At 35.4% G+C, this 16,853-nt stretch overlaps 1 protein-coding gene across 49 annotated transcripts in view; it reads right to left on the bottom strand.

Moving 5' to 3' along the window:
• Positions 1-16,853, bottom strand: part of Dscam1 (Down syndrome cell adhesion molecule 1) — a 49,338-nt gene that overhangs the window by 30,751 nt on the left and 1,734 nt on the right. For 31 of the 49 annotated variants that reach the window (XM_069043327.1, XM_069043324.1, XM_069043335.1 and 28 more), the window contains exons 2-4: positions 15,689-16,097; positions 4,610-4,783; positions 1,898-2,047 (exon numbers count right to left, since the gene is read on the bottom strand). In XM_069043327.1, the coding sequence (XP_068899428.1) occupies positions 1,898-2,047; positions 4,610-4,783; positions 15,689-16,049 (685 nt within the window). In that variant the 5' untranslated portion in view covers positions 16,050-16,097. Of the gene's footprint in view, positions 1-1,897; positions 2,048-3,224; positions 3,390-4,341; positions 4,507-4,609; positions 4,784-5,732; positions 5,901-5,934; positions 6,097-6,953; positions 7,119-7,161; positions 7,324-15,688; positions 16,098-16,853 lie in introns of those variants that run through there. The other 18 variants (XM_069043343.1, XM_069043340.1, XM_069043339.1 and 15 more) reach the window with 7 other exon arrangements.

Genomic DNA, 16,853 nt, shown 5'->3' with positions numbered 1-16,853 from the left:
TTTGAGAAGCAAGGGTACCCTATCCCAACATTCAGGTAAATTTAATCAAAAACAGTGGTGAACAATTTCATCCATAATTCTTCACCAAAGTCGTTATTCAATAATAATTATCACGAATAATAAATTTTGCGATTTTGTACGTACGTTAAAAAGCGAATATCGCAAAACTTATCATTAGAAAACTCTTCAGGAAAATGAATCATTCAATCATGCTTCTTACTTGTGAACGTTTCCTGAAGAATTTACAAAAAAAATCACGTATCATTGCACTGACATATTTCATTGTCTGCCTTCGTGCTTTTAGTGAATTAATTTAGTAATTTATGAAAGAGGGACGATATACAGGGAAGGTGCGCCCTACAATCAATTATGAAATTTAACTACAGTAAGTACTGAATATTGTTACAAAGCGAAGGCTGTAAAGCAATTATTACTTCAGACGGCAGAAGATGAAAATGTCAGTCAAGTTTTGAGTCATTCAATGGCCAATTGAATTGTTGCGGTTCTTAAAGAGTGTCAAATTAAAACGGACTCTACATTGTCCTACAGTAGCTTCATGGTGGTACGCCACCATAACTCAACATCCTGCTCTACAAATATGTGCCCATAAAGTACACACAATTAAAATAATTAAACGATACGAATATTTTTAATTAGTACCATAAACACTTTCCGTATTAAGCTACTACATATTTACAGAGTTCTTCAAACAGGAAATTTAGTTTATCTATGTGAGGAATTTATTACGGAATCATTAACAGAACACCGAAAAAATTTTCTAAGACAAACAATCTTTCGGATGATATTTTTTAATCCTTTGAAGCAACGAACCTACGAGATGACATTACATATGCTATTTTTCGGTGAAAAGGTGTTTGTAAATCGTTTAAATTTAGAACGATAATCTAATTTAATGGCGGAATGGTCCATAATGAGAAATGCAAGCTTCTCTGAACGAAATAGCAACAGATTAATTAACCTAGTTCAATACAAATGTGTTGATAACCACTCATTAATATTAATTATGACACAATCATTGTTCGGCAATCCATATTCATATTAGCGAAATGTTTTTTCCGAAGGTCGTTTATTCACAGTTTGAATAATTACATCAGTCAATATACGGAACTTCGATGGATCAAAAAGTTGTAGATGTGTATTGTGGCGGAATTCAAGTAGCCATTGAAGTACGACCAGAATAATAAAAAGTCAAAGCAAACGCACATGTGAATGATCGCATGAATTAGTAAACGATTGAAGAAGAATAATAATCACATTGTAACCGAGTTCATTAATCACGATTTTTGACTTTTTATTATAACGTAAGAATGCCAGAAATTCTTGGGAACGAATAAATATCGAACAAATAGTGAAGTGAGAGATCAATAGCGTTCGTTAACGTTACAGAATTGTAATCAGATGAATTACAGTAATTGCCACTGCGATAAAAGAGAACGAATGTATTTAAATCGATTTATCAGTTTTCTACGGCAAACTTTCATTCAACGTTGCGCGATGATATATTTATACATCTTTGGAATAATTAAAAACATTACGTCATGGGTGAAATTAACAGATTAGAAATAATTCTGAATCAGGCATGTGAACGGCTAATTTACCCATTTCCAGGACAGATCTCGTCCGTAACCATATCTTTTTTTAAAACACCTTTGCAAAAAAAAGTTCTATATCTGGCGCTTTTATGCACCTAGCAACAAACCCATCAATTGAAAGGTGAGGGAGTCATATCTATAAATAATACTTTTATAAGGCCATTCTCGTTGGTCCAGTTAGCAAATCTCGAAAAGTTTGGTGCGTAAATATTTAACTCACTTTTCCCTGCATTAAAATTTGTGGCATTCTCACTTGAATATTTTCAACATTAAAAACCACTTACCCGTGATGACCAATCTACCCTTCGTCGCGCTGAGTCGTGTTTCTCCGGTGAGCCTGTGTTTCGTACGGCACTGGTAAGATTTGTATCCATCTTCGGGTCCGACGTCTCTAATGTGCAATTCTCCAGATGGCAAAACGAGATACTTGCTGTCTGTTGGGACACGAACACAGAAAAATAATTAGTATCTGTGTTGATGATTTCAAAGCTCCCACTTTCCATAACGCGGTCGGAATCATCATCAAATGAACGAAATTAAATTCCTTAAAATCGTTAAATGGAAATTGAGAGAATTGAAATGAATACACCGTAAGTCATGCAGCCTTTCAATAAAAGCAATACGTATTCAAGTTTCATACTTAAAATGGATAGAGGATTACAAACGCGACTTTTCAAAATTTTCTAGATAATTTAGTTCATATTTTGATTTTGCACAAATTCTTGAACAGAATCGTTATTGTAGCATGGCTAAAGGTGATCTGCCAGAAATAAAAATTCTAAATATTTTGTGTATACAAATAACAAAACTATGTATTTGTTTATCGGTTTATATCGTCTATCCAAAATACTTCGTAACTCTGAAATTACCCTTTCACATTAAATTTAATGACCATTAATAAAAGTTATTTGGCTATTGACATCATACTTCATCACTTATTGGTCGTTAGTATGTTACTTACTTGAATTACGTATTTTAAGACGCCAAATTTTAATTATCATTTGTATTAATGGAATTTATTGTGTTCCATTTGACTGCTCTAATTAAAATTTGGCCTCCCGCTTTCTACATCTACAAGGAAAAGCAGTTCAATTGGAGGGGTTAAAAGGGAGGGTATGGGAACAGGTTCAGGAATTCCAGTAGCCCAAATTATTCCATAACCACGAAACACATCGAAAGAGATCATTTAGAAAAAACCGACAGTTTCGTGTAAGAAAACATCAACCACAAAACGAAGCCAAAGTAACCATTTATAAACGGATTATCACCGAATACCTGCACCCTTTTTTAATATTAGGGCGAAGACCACGTCAAAACCAGAACGAACCGTATTATGTCACCTAAAAGAAAAATATTTGTCCCTTCTAAGATGAATGCAGTTTACAACGTTTAATATGTAAATGTATTCCCTTTCATTTGGCAACAAATTATCTTGAAAATTAGTTTATTACATTGAACGTACTGAAGTTCACTTTTGTTACTACATATCTAAAACCAAAAAAATTTTGGGGATGAAGACTTTTTTCCGGTCGACGATCCTTTTACGAATTCTCGGAACCAAAGGTCACACTGATAAAGCACACAAAGGAACATAAGACTCGTTCAACGCACCGTACTGATCGTCCTTGGTGACAATTTCGTTATTGTCGTCCTGCAGCCAGGAAACAACATAAACGTAGTCGCTGACAAAACTGGGAATGTGACACTTGAAGATTGCCGTGTTCCCTTTCAGGACGCTCTCGTCCATCACGTTTGCGTTGTAACTTTGTGAAACAACTGGAAAAAATTAGTCTCTTTCAGTTTCTTAATGACCGACAATTGGGAAAACAAACAAGATTACAAGAAACAATGCTTAAACATTCAAGTAATGAAAGGCCTGATTATTTATTAAATGAGGCACGCAATGTCGATGAAATCGACAACAATAAGTTCACTTTCTAGACCCTTTTGGGGAGGCCTATCGAAGGAAGTCTTTTTTGATGTCTTTTGTCTGAAATAACTCCGTGGTTAGGATTTCCTGTGCATATGCACGTATGCACGGTGCCAAATCAAGAAACGAGTGTGTTAAGAGCCTTTAATGAAAAGAATAATCAAGTAACATAAAATTTTTACTGCTGTTTTGTGAGATATAGCGTCGGTCAAATGAATTGAAAAAACAAACACCAGAATGTGAAACGCACAATTCTCGAAGAGGGGAATTTCATAATTTTTTAAAAGAACTAAACAACAATATCTAAGGGATGATGGAAGTAACATTTCTTGCGAACTGTGACCCGAATAAATACAAGACACGATTAAGAACCGTCAACAACGAGATAACAATTGACCTCAGTCGTTCAATGCAACGAGACTATTTTGTAGTTTAAACTTTAAAGGTATCATGTACGTTTATTTTTGCCATTTTTTTCATCAATTCTTGGGTGACTTTTGAATTTAAGAGATGACTACCAAAGATTTTCATTTCCTCTTTGATAAGAAATAGATATGCAACGTGCGCTATTATTATCACATGTATTAGAAAAACTCGACGAAAAGCGTTTGATCGTTGGTCCAGAATAAACGTGCAACCTCCCCGGTGATTTCGATCGGATTTTGCTTAATCGAATCAATGTTCGCTTTGTTGCGGCCACCTACATCAACATGGAGGAAGTGGATAGAGTGCATTGGACTGTAGGATCAACAGGTGGAGTTTCGCGTAAAAACTATATAGTGAATGCAAGAGAGATACCGTAATCAGCTACAGGAGGGAGGAATTTGTTGTTGGCCGTATCCTGCCAGGAAATTATATCCACGTGATCAGAGACGAAAGACGGTATCTGACACTTAAACACTGCCGTGTTCCCCTTGATAACGAACACATCGTAAACTTGAGCTTCGTAATATTGATTAACCACTGGAACAATCGAAAGGAAACTTAATAGCGAACGATATTCGGGAGAAAGTCGAGGAAAATCAGGGATATTCCGGCGCAGGTTCAACGTTTTCTTTCCAATTACCCTGCATTTTCGACATATTCTGATCGTATTCGTATACAACGCCATCGTCAGCCAGCCAGGCCTCGACTTGAACAAAATCGGTAACGAAGCTCGGCACCAAACACTTGAGAATCCCCGTGTTCCCCTTCAGGACGAACTCATCGATGACGCGACTCTGATAAAATTGCTTCACGACTGCAAAGACACAACGGTTGTATTTTGGAGCGTGGAATATGCGTGCATGGATCGGAAACTGGGAGTTTTCCGAAAAATATCCGGCCGTTTACCGTAGTCATCTCCGGGTAAATAGGAGTTTCCTTTGGAATCCTGCCAGTTCTCCACGACGACGAAATCTGAAACGAACGAAGGGACCTCGCACTTCATGACCGCCGAATTGCCGCGAATCACATATTCATTGTCGGCTTCCACTTCGTACGACTGTGCTACAACTACGGACGAAACGACAAAATTGTAATCAAGACAATTAAAAAAAAATCAAATCTTAATTGCTTCGCAGACACTTTAAATGCAAACGTCTCGAATTTCGTCTCCCGGAGAGAAAATGTAAAAAGACAACAGATGGTACGCATCTTTCATAGACGAGTTCATGGTCTCCGCTTCGTTATTATCACGAATAATACAAATGAGTGAGTATTGTATTTCATGTCAGATTACTTCCAGCTTTCTTCTGACAAACTTATGACTAGAGAAATTAGTAATTTAACATTTTGGACAACACGTGGAACGGCAGAAACTAAAAATGTTATTAGTGTCGTTTCACGGAAAATGATGAGATCCATTTGATGCCTCAACACTTCAAAGAAGCTTTCAACATAACAAAAAATCAAAAACCGTGCATTAGACAGAATCAATAACAGACGTATTATTTCCTCGGTTCGAAATAAATTTTCACCAAATATTCAGACCAGAATACGTGAGAAACATTAACCTAAGTAATATACAAGAGGGTTCAGCTGTCTCGGAGTGTCAGAATTTGAAGGGAGCATAAATTCCGATTATTACATAAATTAGTCAGAATAAGAACGAACGAAGACGCTTTGTGGACCTATCGACAATTGTGTTTAGAGGACAAAAAGGACGTTGGGTTAGACGGGGTTGCTTCGGCATGGTTTAACTATTGTACCGTAGTTAGCATTGTCGTTGTACTTATGAACTTGGCCATCGTCTGCGATCCAGGCATCAATCTGCACAAAATCGGCAACAAAACTCGGTATCTTGCATTTCATGACGGCTGCATTGCCCCTAATGACGTACTCGTTTTCGGCCTCGGTCACATAGTACTGCGCGACAACTATCACAAGAAAAAGAACACCCGTGAGAATTACCATAATCATTGGAAGCTTTCATAACGTTTCCGCTATCGTCAATCCACGATTCGACAAAAACAAAATCAGCGACGAACGATGGAATACTGCATTTCAGTACCGCCGTGTTGCCGCGGATCACATATTCGGTGAGAATTTCGGCTTTGTAAAATTGGTTCACCACTGGAAAGAGTTTAGGACATCGTTAATAAGAGGAAATTGGTTCAACAGGTGACGAGAAAAAAAACCGAGCTATCGATTATTGTACCATAATTGCTGGTGTGGTTGTACTCGGATCCGTCGGAGCCAACCCAAGCCTCCACCCTGACAAAATCGGCCACGAAAGAAGGAATATTGCATTTTAACACTGCCGTGTTTCCGCGAATTACGTATTCCGAAACGACTTCGGCTTCGTAGTACTGATTGACAACTGAAAAAAGAAAACGAGGGCGTACTGAAATTCCTGAACAACAGAATCCACCATCCGTGGAAAAAGGACAAGTTCACTTATCCGGTTTTCATTGGAAAAATAATTTACAAATCCTAAACGGTTTTAGTTACCCAGATCCAAATGTACAACAAATTAATTTAAATTGACAATCTAAATCGGAGCCAGTTTCTTCTAAACATTAACTGAAAATATGTGTTAAGCTCTTCTAGAACGTTCACTTGGAAAAAGTGTCAACAAATAAATGCGCACCTATATTTCCAGTTATCGATATCAAGGTTATTAAATGTAATTTGCTATTATCGTACCATTACGGTAACATGCACTATTTGTGAGATATTATTTTTCTATTTTTGTAAATTATTTGTAGTTAATGTACTAGTCCGGAAAAAGCGTTCTACAAATAAAGATTCCTGGGTAAATATGTATTTTTTGATAGTATGAAAGTCTACCAACCTGTTTATACAAACACTCCGATTTAGATTAGAATCTCAAATACAAATCGTGATATTTACATTTTTTACTGGAGTAAAACACCAAACAATTTAAGACTCTACAACTGGCACTCGAGATTTCTCTCCGGCCACTGTACCATAATTGGTTTGTTCCATGGCGTAATTGTGACCCTCAGTGTCATGCCAAGAGACGACATTTACAAAATCCGCGACAAATGACGGTATCGAACACTTGAGAACGGCGGCATTTCCACGGATGACGTACTCGTTATTAACTTCCGTCTGGTAGAACTGCTGGACCACTGTAAAAAGAGACAGGGGAAAGAATAAGAGTGTCTGGGTTACCGTCGGGTGCGCCCGGAAAAAAGTTCTCGTTCTGATCGGTGTGCCAGGAAACGACACTAACGAAATCGGCAACGAACGAGGGTATTTGACACTTGAGGATGGCGGCATTTCCACGAATTGCATATTCCTTATTGACGTCGGTGTCGTAGAATTGAGCTACCACTGTGAAATGCATCGAGTACGTAAAATGCAACCGGAACATGAGTTAGTACATCAATTAATAAAAAGTTCACATCCTGTTTCCAGGAACTGCAACGAGTCCTCCACTAAAAGTTCTAAAAATTCAAGTCGCCAAGGCGACTACTACATGAATTAATAAAATATGTATGTACATAGTTTCTATGATAAAATTCGTAGAAAGCTCCGCTTGTTCAATTCTGTAAGGTAAAAATTGTAAGTTTTTATTTAAGCATCAATCAATAATGGAATCTGACTTCAAAAACGACCAACTTTTCGAAACCATAATATTTGGTTATCAACTCTTGACGCTATAGTTTTACAATTTTATTCATTTTGCAACATATGTCTGAAACGTGATATTGTTCCTCTATAAAAACCGACCAAGATAAGCAAATACATTGCAAAAACTAGTTTAAATTTTGTCGTTAACATTTTGCTTCTATCTTTGTTCATCACAACATTTTTATAACATTGCTAATATTATTTTATTTATTCCTTAATAATTACAAACAGAATGGTCCAACGAAAAAGCAACAGGTGTGTTTTGTATCACACTCCACGGTTTTGTAACATTTAATCTCCATTTTTGGGAGACATGTAATATGGCTATTTTCGTTTACGTAACTTCAATCAAAAGTGAGGGTGCACTTTCTTTAGAATTTTAAATGGCAGGGGGTATCAAAAACAACATTTGGAAGTCCTATGCATTTGCTTTACAGTAGTGCTTTTATGACGCAGAATAGTTACCTTGAAATACAGTTCAAATGAACGACTCAAAAGGAAGGTTATACTCCGTACGGTGATAGATTGCACGTTTTTAAATTCTAGTTCCAAAACATAAAGCAGTGAAAAATACTAAACTCTCCATCTCAATTGTTTCACGTTTGTAGAAAACCGCTGTATCCCTGCAGATTAATTCCCGCCAAACTAGTTTCTGTGTCTGTCTTCTGTCAAAAAACGTGCAATCTATCAGAGTACGGAGTATACCTTATTGCACTCCTGGAATCTAAATAGGTTAATTCTTAATTTATTTTGTAGTCCATACCAAACTATAAACCCTTACAAAAAAGTTGCTGGTAAAATGCATATTTAAGAGTTGAAATCCGTTCCAACGCAAAAATAGTATGTATAATCTATTCATTTTGATTGTGACCACTCCGTAGTAACTTTTCAGTTGCTAGGTTATTGATAGGGAATTTTAGATAACACTAAATCCAGTCGCAGTTGGCAACTCTCGGAGGCACCATTTTGACAGAAACGTCACGCTCACAGAAGACAGAACGGAAAACGACTTGCGCAAACGTTTTTCGACGTACACTGTGCGCATATCTATAAAATTGAGTTTTGGTACAACATTTTAGAATTCAAAAAGAAAATGCCAAGTCGTCTTCTCAAAGTTGGGACCAAACGGTTAATATTGACTTGTTTCGAGACATTTATTGAAGCCAACGGGAAAACAACTCACAAAGACGAACATCACCAATAAAGTTAACTCTATTTATGCTTTTTTGTTGTACATTTTGGCTAGTGAGTGTTGTAGTTTGATACCTTCTGCCTTTTCATCCCCTGTAAATCATTTTTTTGAACTTTCTGTCTGATTAGTTTTTATCTGAAAATATTTGTATTAATCAATGCTAATTGAAAGTTCTGATTATCTTTAGTAGGTAATCCCCAGGCATTTTTCGCATTTGTCTTACTGCCAAATGACCATTTCCTTCGTTCTTCATTAATATCGAGAATTGCATGAGGTGATTTCGAAGTTTTTACGTTAAATAATCTGTACCTGGATATAACTCCACTTTTCAACAGACGTGATCACATAATCAGACAGACGTTTTTAGTTTCTCCTACTTCAAATATTGATTTCCGTTATGAATATTGATAAATACATTAAAATCATTGCTTTACTACCATGGTCAAGTTTTGACAATTCTGACATTTTCACATCATGTACACACCACACAAATATTTAGTGTAAAACGTATGCAGCACACAGCTAAACAGCGCCTACTATGTTTTTCGTTGTGGTCACAATCAAAGTGAATAGATAATATGTATATTGTTATACGAGTTACATAAGACGGTCATTGTGGAACGAGAGGGTTTAGGGCACGACGAACGCGAGTTCGATAAAATGTTTTGTGAAACGAGTGGAACATACTATTTTTTCTATTTCGGCTTCATTAATTTATGTAATTTTAAAAAATATAAAATAATTATCTGGTGACTTTTATTTTAATAGAATTGGGTTGGTATTGATGAAGCAATGTCATTTCATGGAAAATTAAATTTCAAATTGTCTCCCAAATGTTATTACAATAATAATCTGCCCCCTTAATAGTTTAGTTTGATCCCACAACATGGATTCAGGTTCAAATGACATCACATTTAACACTGATATTTACTATAAATACCAACCCCATATTCAATAATCACTAAAAACGATGCTATAAAATTTATCATTGTGTAACTGTTTTCAGTGTCACAAAATGCTCATTGTGACACCGAAATATAAAGTGCATAATTTCTATTAAAAAATGTCCTTTTTTTGATACTTATAGCATATTCTGTTCTCATATAATTTTTATTTCGCTTTAAAAATGCATAAAAGTAATTTGACAAATAAAAAGTGAAAAATAAATTACGTGAAAAAATATTGGCACTTTTTTTAATTAACCTTTTACACATGAAAACACGAAATGTTTTGCCATTGGTAATTTTCAAGTCCCCCTTGCAAATTAATTAGACCCGTTTGTAGGAAAAATGTAATTAAGTGTTACCAAACACACTTGTTTCGTTTTCGTTGAGTCATCATGTATATTATAATATTACTGTTCAATGCATTCTCAAAAATATGTATGTATCTTCAGATCTTAGTGACAAAATTATAGTTTACTGAAGTGTAAATTTGCAAAAGCGCTCTTTCATTAAATCATTTCTTTATTGGTGTTACACATGCAAGCACAGAAACAATTTCATGAAGTCAGAACAATAAAGTTCCATATGGTAATAATCTCGAAAATTAAGCGAATAACACACCTGAGTTGTTTTATTATACATGATTAAACAAGAAATTATAAAATCAGATGCGAAAGTTAAAAGTTCTAATTTTATTTACTTTTATCTTCAAACATTATCAATTTATTATTATCTACCATAATGAAATTTGTCCAGCATAATCCGTGGTACTTGGTATGAAAGGATCAGTTAATCGTTGTCTGCAAATATGTAATAATAGGATCAATAATACCATCCACAAGTAGGCTAAGAAATCTCAATTTTTAAGTGAATCTGCAATAATAAGAATCTCTTTTTCTCAAAAATGTATTGATAACCTGCTGTTTTCAACAATAAAGAAAACTACATATGCTACTTCAGTTACTTTAAAAGATCCAAATTTTTTTAGGAATATTTTCTAATAAATAATATTTCTAATGTTCCAAATACACTATCAGTCATAAGTATGATGGGTTTGATATGAATAAGTAGGACATTTGACGATTTTTTCTATCCACTTAAAACAGAACTTTAGACAGTTAATCGGCTTATGGGAAAACATTTTTTAGAAATTAAATGCAACCCTTTAAAACGCACTTTCACAGTTCCCCTGTTTTTATGAACGACAAATAATAGGATTTGTTTAAATATACTGTAATAATTGAAATTACTTAACTTTTTTGTTCATAAATTGCACAATTTTATTTTTTAGAGCTGAAATTTATAGTAGTATGTAGTAAAATGTCGAATTAAATCTCGTAAACATAATATGCAGCGGATACAAAAAATAAACAATTTCTGCAGATCAATTTATCGTGATTACTCTACAGCGAAATTGTCCAAAGTGACCTTTATCGGTTTTAATGGTAAAGAGATGGGAGTTCGTCGGGTTTATTCGACGGGGTGACTGGGGAAAATACAACTAAACTACAACTAAAAGTCCAAAACCAGAGAAAACGGTTAAATGAGTTGAACAATCAAATAATTATGTATTAGGTCACTCCTTCCGCTTCTTATCTATGCCGATGGGTCATGCTACCTAATCGCTTCTGGGCCGATTTTTTTTTGCAGGTTCAACAAAAAGTTATCCTCTTCAATTAATTTGTTAACAGTGAGAGCCTCTTTGTATGTTTCCAACATGAGAGGTTATCATCTAATCATGTTCTTCACCTCCATTGGTGTGGTTCATCCGTCAGTACCAAAAGTGGTCTTCTAATTTCTTTTCTCTCCCTTAACGGCTTCATTTTGACTTCGCCGTTAGGAAGTTTATTCCGTTTATTTCATTATATCCTTTTTGTCGATATGTCCCACGGAGCTACAACGTCGTACGTTCAAATTTGGGATATGTAACGACAGCTGGGAGAGCTTCCATTGTAACACGACGGTGATAGTATGACAGTGTGGGAGTGTTGCCCAGGCAACTCCTTGGAGAAAATGAAGAGAATCCGCAAAAAATATACAGGGTGAGTCGGGAGGAACGGCTGAAACTTCATGAGTGTATCTACAGCTGGAAACAATGTAAAAAAAAACTTATATGTTCTTATCCGCTTTTCTTTTTTTTTTCAAGTTATAGCGTAATGAAAATTTTTATCTAACGGTACACTTGGATCCAAATTTTCGCTTTACAAATACTGCAGCCAAGAAAGGCATGAACCAATCAAGAGAGCAACAAGCACCCTTCGTAGACAAAGCAGAAAATGTTTAGAGATTAACGGCGGTATTTTTGGAAATTTAATAAGAAAACCCGCTTACCTCTTTAAGACAATGCTAATGTTTGCAATTGTATTTATTTGTTATAACGCTATAACGTGAAAACAAATGAAAATCGGATAACATATGAGTTTTTTTTTAAATGAGATATTTTCACGTGTACCTAAATACTCGTACATTCATAGAGTTTCGGTCGTTCCTCCCGACTCATCCTGTGTATTTAAAAAATTCCATAAGATCTGCAGTACTATCTAACAGCAAGATAATTGACAACAATATCCAACATACAAAAATTATTTAACCTTCACATCTCCAACTTTCTCACTGACTAAGAAACTAGGTGTTGAACTGGATAAGGAATTTCGAAGTTGGCAGTGAAAATACTTTCTTAAAAAATATCAACTTTTACTTCGAAAAGAAATTATGATAGGGTCGAAAAATCATGTCCGAAGTACCGAAGTAAGATCAAATTTTAATTGTCCTACGCCAAAACCGCAAAGAAAAATGTTTTTCCGAATGGTGGCTGTGTGTAAGTCTAGCGATATTTTATGTTTCGCTAAGGGTTTACTGTTAATTACTTTTAAGCTGAAAGTGACAGTGAATTAAAGAGATGCGTAGTCTCTCCTTCGAGCATTCTTGGCTAGACTCAAAGACAGACCGAAATCAATGAACTGGAATTCAAGTATGTTCGACCTCGACGCGACAGGAGCACCATCAATTTCAAAAAATGGTAACTAAGTCGCACAAAGGACAACGACGAGGCTAAAGTGTCTCAAAACAATGTGAATAAAATAAGTCATTATAATTTAAAACATTATCTAACTAGGGAAAAAACAATAAAGGTGCACGCACCACGTGGAAAATAGAAATATCAACACTCAAAAACGATATGAGCGCCATTTAGCTGGACATAGGTAAGAGTTTACTGTTATCTTAGAAGAGACTTGATTCACATGTGAAAAATTAATGAGAAGAGATTAATTTGTTATTAAAAAAAAAGACCAAAAAGTAACCAAAGTTGCGTACGAAAGTGCATAGAGTTTTTCACAAGGGCGCATAATGGTTCGAGTTCCATAAAAAAAACTAAAACCGCCTCCCAATATTATTCTGTTCTGAAGCCTGTCTGTAGTCGATGAAGTGAAAAAACTGTATCTTGAAGATTTCAAAGTCTTTATTCACCACGATAAGACAAGTTGGCATATAGCGGCAGCAACTCAGGCTCAAATTATTGTCGGGACGGAAATTACATTTACAGAAAATCAAATTAAACGAAAGCAACTAAAAGCGTCCTCACTGGATTTTTATGGATGCGGTTATTTAAAAACAACAATTTCATACAGAGAAGGTGCGAGAAACGACCTCGTGAGTGGTCAAGGCTTTGAGCTGCAGACGTCTGGCGCGAGTTTGAATCCTGAAAAGTAAAATGTCGTCTACTGACAAAAATAAAAGAAATCCGATCGAACAACCCAGACATGGATGTACGTTGTGGTATTTTTGCCAAATTAATTTAAAAAATATCATCAATGACGATTTAAAAATACCAAAATATGTGCAAATGTAATAAAGTCTAAAAATTTTATAAGATATGATAAGAGATAAATTTTTGAGTCCGGATTTTCAAAAGTTTTTTCATATTAAGGTGTCTAATGAGGTTGTAATAGTATATTAAAACATGAGTTTTATAAAACTTATATTAAGACACGAGTCAGATTTGCAGCACGACTGCCACAGGCAGGACGAATTTTTTATGCTATTTTTTCTAATTTGCATATTAAATACATGTTTTTTAAAAATAAAATCATTCTAATTTTGAATCTAGACTAAACATAATTGTAATTTTTCGCAAGTAAAATTGCAATTAAAGATGAATTTATACATAAACACGGCAAATAGCAGGCAATACCAAAGTCAATTTGGTGCCGGCAATGTGTTACCAACTGAAAAAAGATCCTAGATTTCGGTTGTGTTAATAGCTTATTAACGCATTCAAAACGGATGCGTTAACAGCTTTGTTAAAACAGCAAATTAGAAAAAGTAAATTAAAGTAATAACTAAATATCGTATGATCAAAAAGTCTTTGGGTCGCGATAGCCATGAAATGGAAAAACCATCTATAGAATTATTTCTTCTACTGCCCGTAGTTTTTATGTATACTTCAAAGTAGCGTTAATCTCTCACGGAACTCATTAAAAAAAATGAGGCGAATAAACCCTATTACCATTTTCATCACGATTTCCTTTACTGTAGTATGATTTAATAATTTCACGGATAGCCTGTTAATTCCACGGCAACCCTGATCCAAAGACTTATTGATCATACGATACATACAAACAACAATATTCCCCATAATTATTATTGCTAATATGTAGTGTATATGTAAGTACAGTCATGTTCAAATAAATCTGGGACAACTATATATTATAACTTAACTCTCAATTTCACGTGTTCATATAAATCTGGGACAACTTTTTTTGGGGTTTTAAATGTGACTTCAAGCAGTTAATTAATTAACGTCTTTTTAAAAAATATATTTTGGCTAAAATTAACAATTCAATGGTTGTTATTTTATTATAATTAGGCATTTTGCAGTAAAATTGCTTTGAAAAGTACAGGTCATTATAAATGATTGCCCCCGGGCAGTTGGTGTTGAAAACCCACACAAATTTGGGATTTGCCGCTAGCTTCGCAACGTTAGACAAACTAGTAGACAAATTTACACTACCGCCAGCAGCGCTACCTATCGGCGATGCTAGTCTCACTCATGTTATAAAGCTTGCGGCACATTCAACTACGTCACCAACGCCTACTGCGATGAGACAATCATTTATAATGACCCCGTATAATCACTTGTCAACTTTGACAAATATGTAAATGAAATCTGCTAATTATTCCAGCAGCAAAAAATCCATGGAAATATTGTTCAATGTTCAGCCCACATTACCCTCGAAAAATAAAATTGTCCCAGATTTATCTGAGCGTGACTGTACATTTAAGTCTTTAAAAAAACATTGGTCTTTTAATTTATTTTGCAATATGTAGTGAAAATATAAATTTAAAAAGTAGCCTTTAAATAATTTATTTAACTCATATAGGAATCGATTCCACAACTACAGTTTTCATAATGTTTTATAATCCACTTCCAGGATGGGTTTTATTTAAAAGAAGAACGTTTTTTTAATGCTCAGGTAAGTATGTATTTATTTGAAGAAAGTTTTATATTTTCAGCTATCTCCACAATCTTTTGGAGCAAAAACCAAAATACCCAAAAATAGGTAGATTTTAATGAACGTGTTACAAATAATTTTTTCAAAATATGTATGCCAATCTGTACTTACGTACTTGTTTTTGAATTGTTCATTGAAATGAACAATTTTATGGATAAATTCAAAAACGAATATTACTACAATACGAGTATAACCTGGATTTAAAATGTCTAGATTAATTATTAAATTTTGGTTTTTTAGCGTCAACTACAAAAATAAGATGTTTAAGATGAATCACACATAAAATCATAGTCATTCAGATGACACAATGTGACTCAAAACAATTCTTGGTATTGTAAAACTCTAGTATTCACCTTCCATTATTGATCAATGTGTTCTTTTTTCTCCAAAAATCAAAAACCATGTGGATCACCAACCTGCGCGTACGTTGACATCTCTCGAATGTACTGAACCGACGCTGTTCTTGGCTAGACAGGCGTAGACTTGGGCATGGACTTCCTGTCTATAATCTTCGGCCCGGAATGGTGGAAAGACGAGATTTCCATTCGCCAATACTTGCCGAAGTCCGGGGACGTCACCGACGGCGGTTCCATCAGACCTAACCCAGATTATGTCGGGCGTGGGGTTGCCATGTGCGCTGCATTCGACGACGGCTCCGGTGGTGTTGGAAAAGTCGATGCGGTTGGGAGGCTCGCGTACGAACACAGGACCGGAAGTGTCGTCCTCGGCGTTCGCACCGAGGACGAACAAAGTCAAAAATATTACACCACTAAACATGGCCAACAGTCCAGACTGACAGTAGCGCGCCGACAATGTGCCAATGATCTGGAAAAAATTACCCAATTAAGTCGCTACCCACGCTGTTGCAATCCGTGTTATTTTATTATTTAAAAAGATACGTGATGCAGTTAGTTGTAGTAATTCCAAGTTACCACGCTCTCATCGATTTTACTCTTTAAAATATTTACTTGCAAATAACGAATAGAAACTTCAAACCGAGTAACGACAATTACGTGGAACTATTTTTATCGCCTTAACTCTTCCGTTTTTTATTATTTTATCAATCAGTGACGGAGCCAAAGCAATTGTAAGTATTGTCCTCAAATCGCTTTAATTTATTCCCAGATTTTTCTGAAATGTGGGTAACAACACATGTTCCAACATGACGTGCATTTTAGTCGCACAAAAGGTGCTACACGTAGATAGTGAACGAGGAAAGGCATAATGAAGCAAGGGCGGGGGATCCTGAGGGACCAAGAATAGCTATAGGGGAACTCGTGCACGCATATGGGTCAACAAGGACTCGAACATAGTCAACGCACAATCAACGTATCATCTCCACGTTTCGTTAAATTTTATTTGTCTAAAATTGGCTCCAGTTAGACCTCGCGATCGATATTTTCAACACAGACACAATAAAAAAACGCCAAGTCGTCCAACAATACCTAGGGGATGAACACGAAAATGCTAACTAACCATGAAGGCATATTGACCATTTCATAACACCAATTTAATCAAATTTAGTGGACATTTTCAATATGCACCAGTGCTAACGCGACTTCGTCAAGACGTTCCTACTTT

Source organism: Tenebrio molitor, chromosome 3, assembly GCF_963966145.1.
Source record: "Tenebrio molitor chromosome 3, icTenMoli1.1, whole genome shotgun sequence".
Lineage (NCBI taxonomy): Eukaryota > Metazoa > Arthropoda > Insecta > Coleoptera > Tenebrionidae > Tenebrio > Tenebrio molitor.
This window is presented reverse-complemented; position numbering and strand designations above follow the sequence as displayed.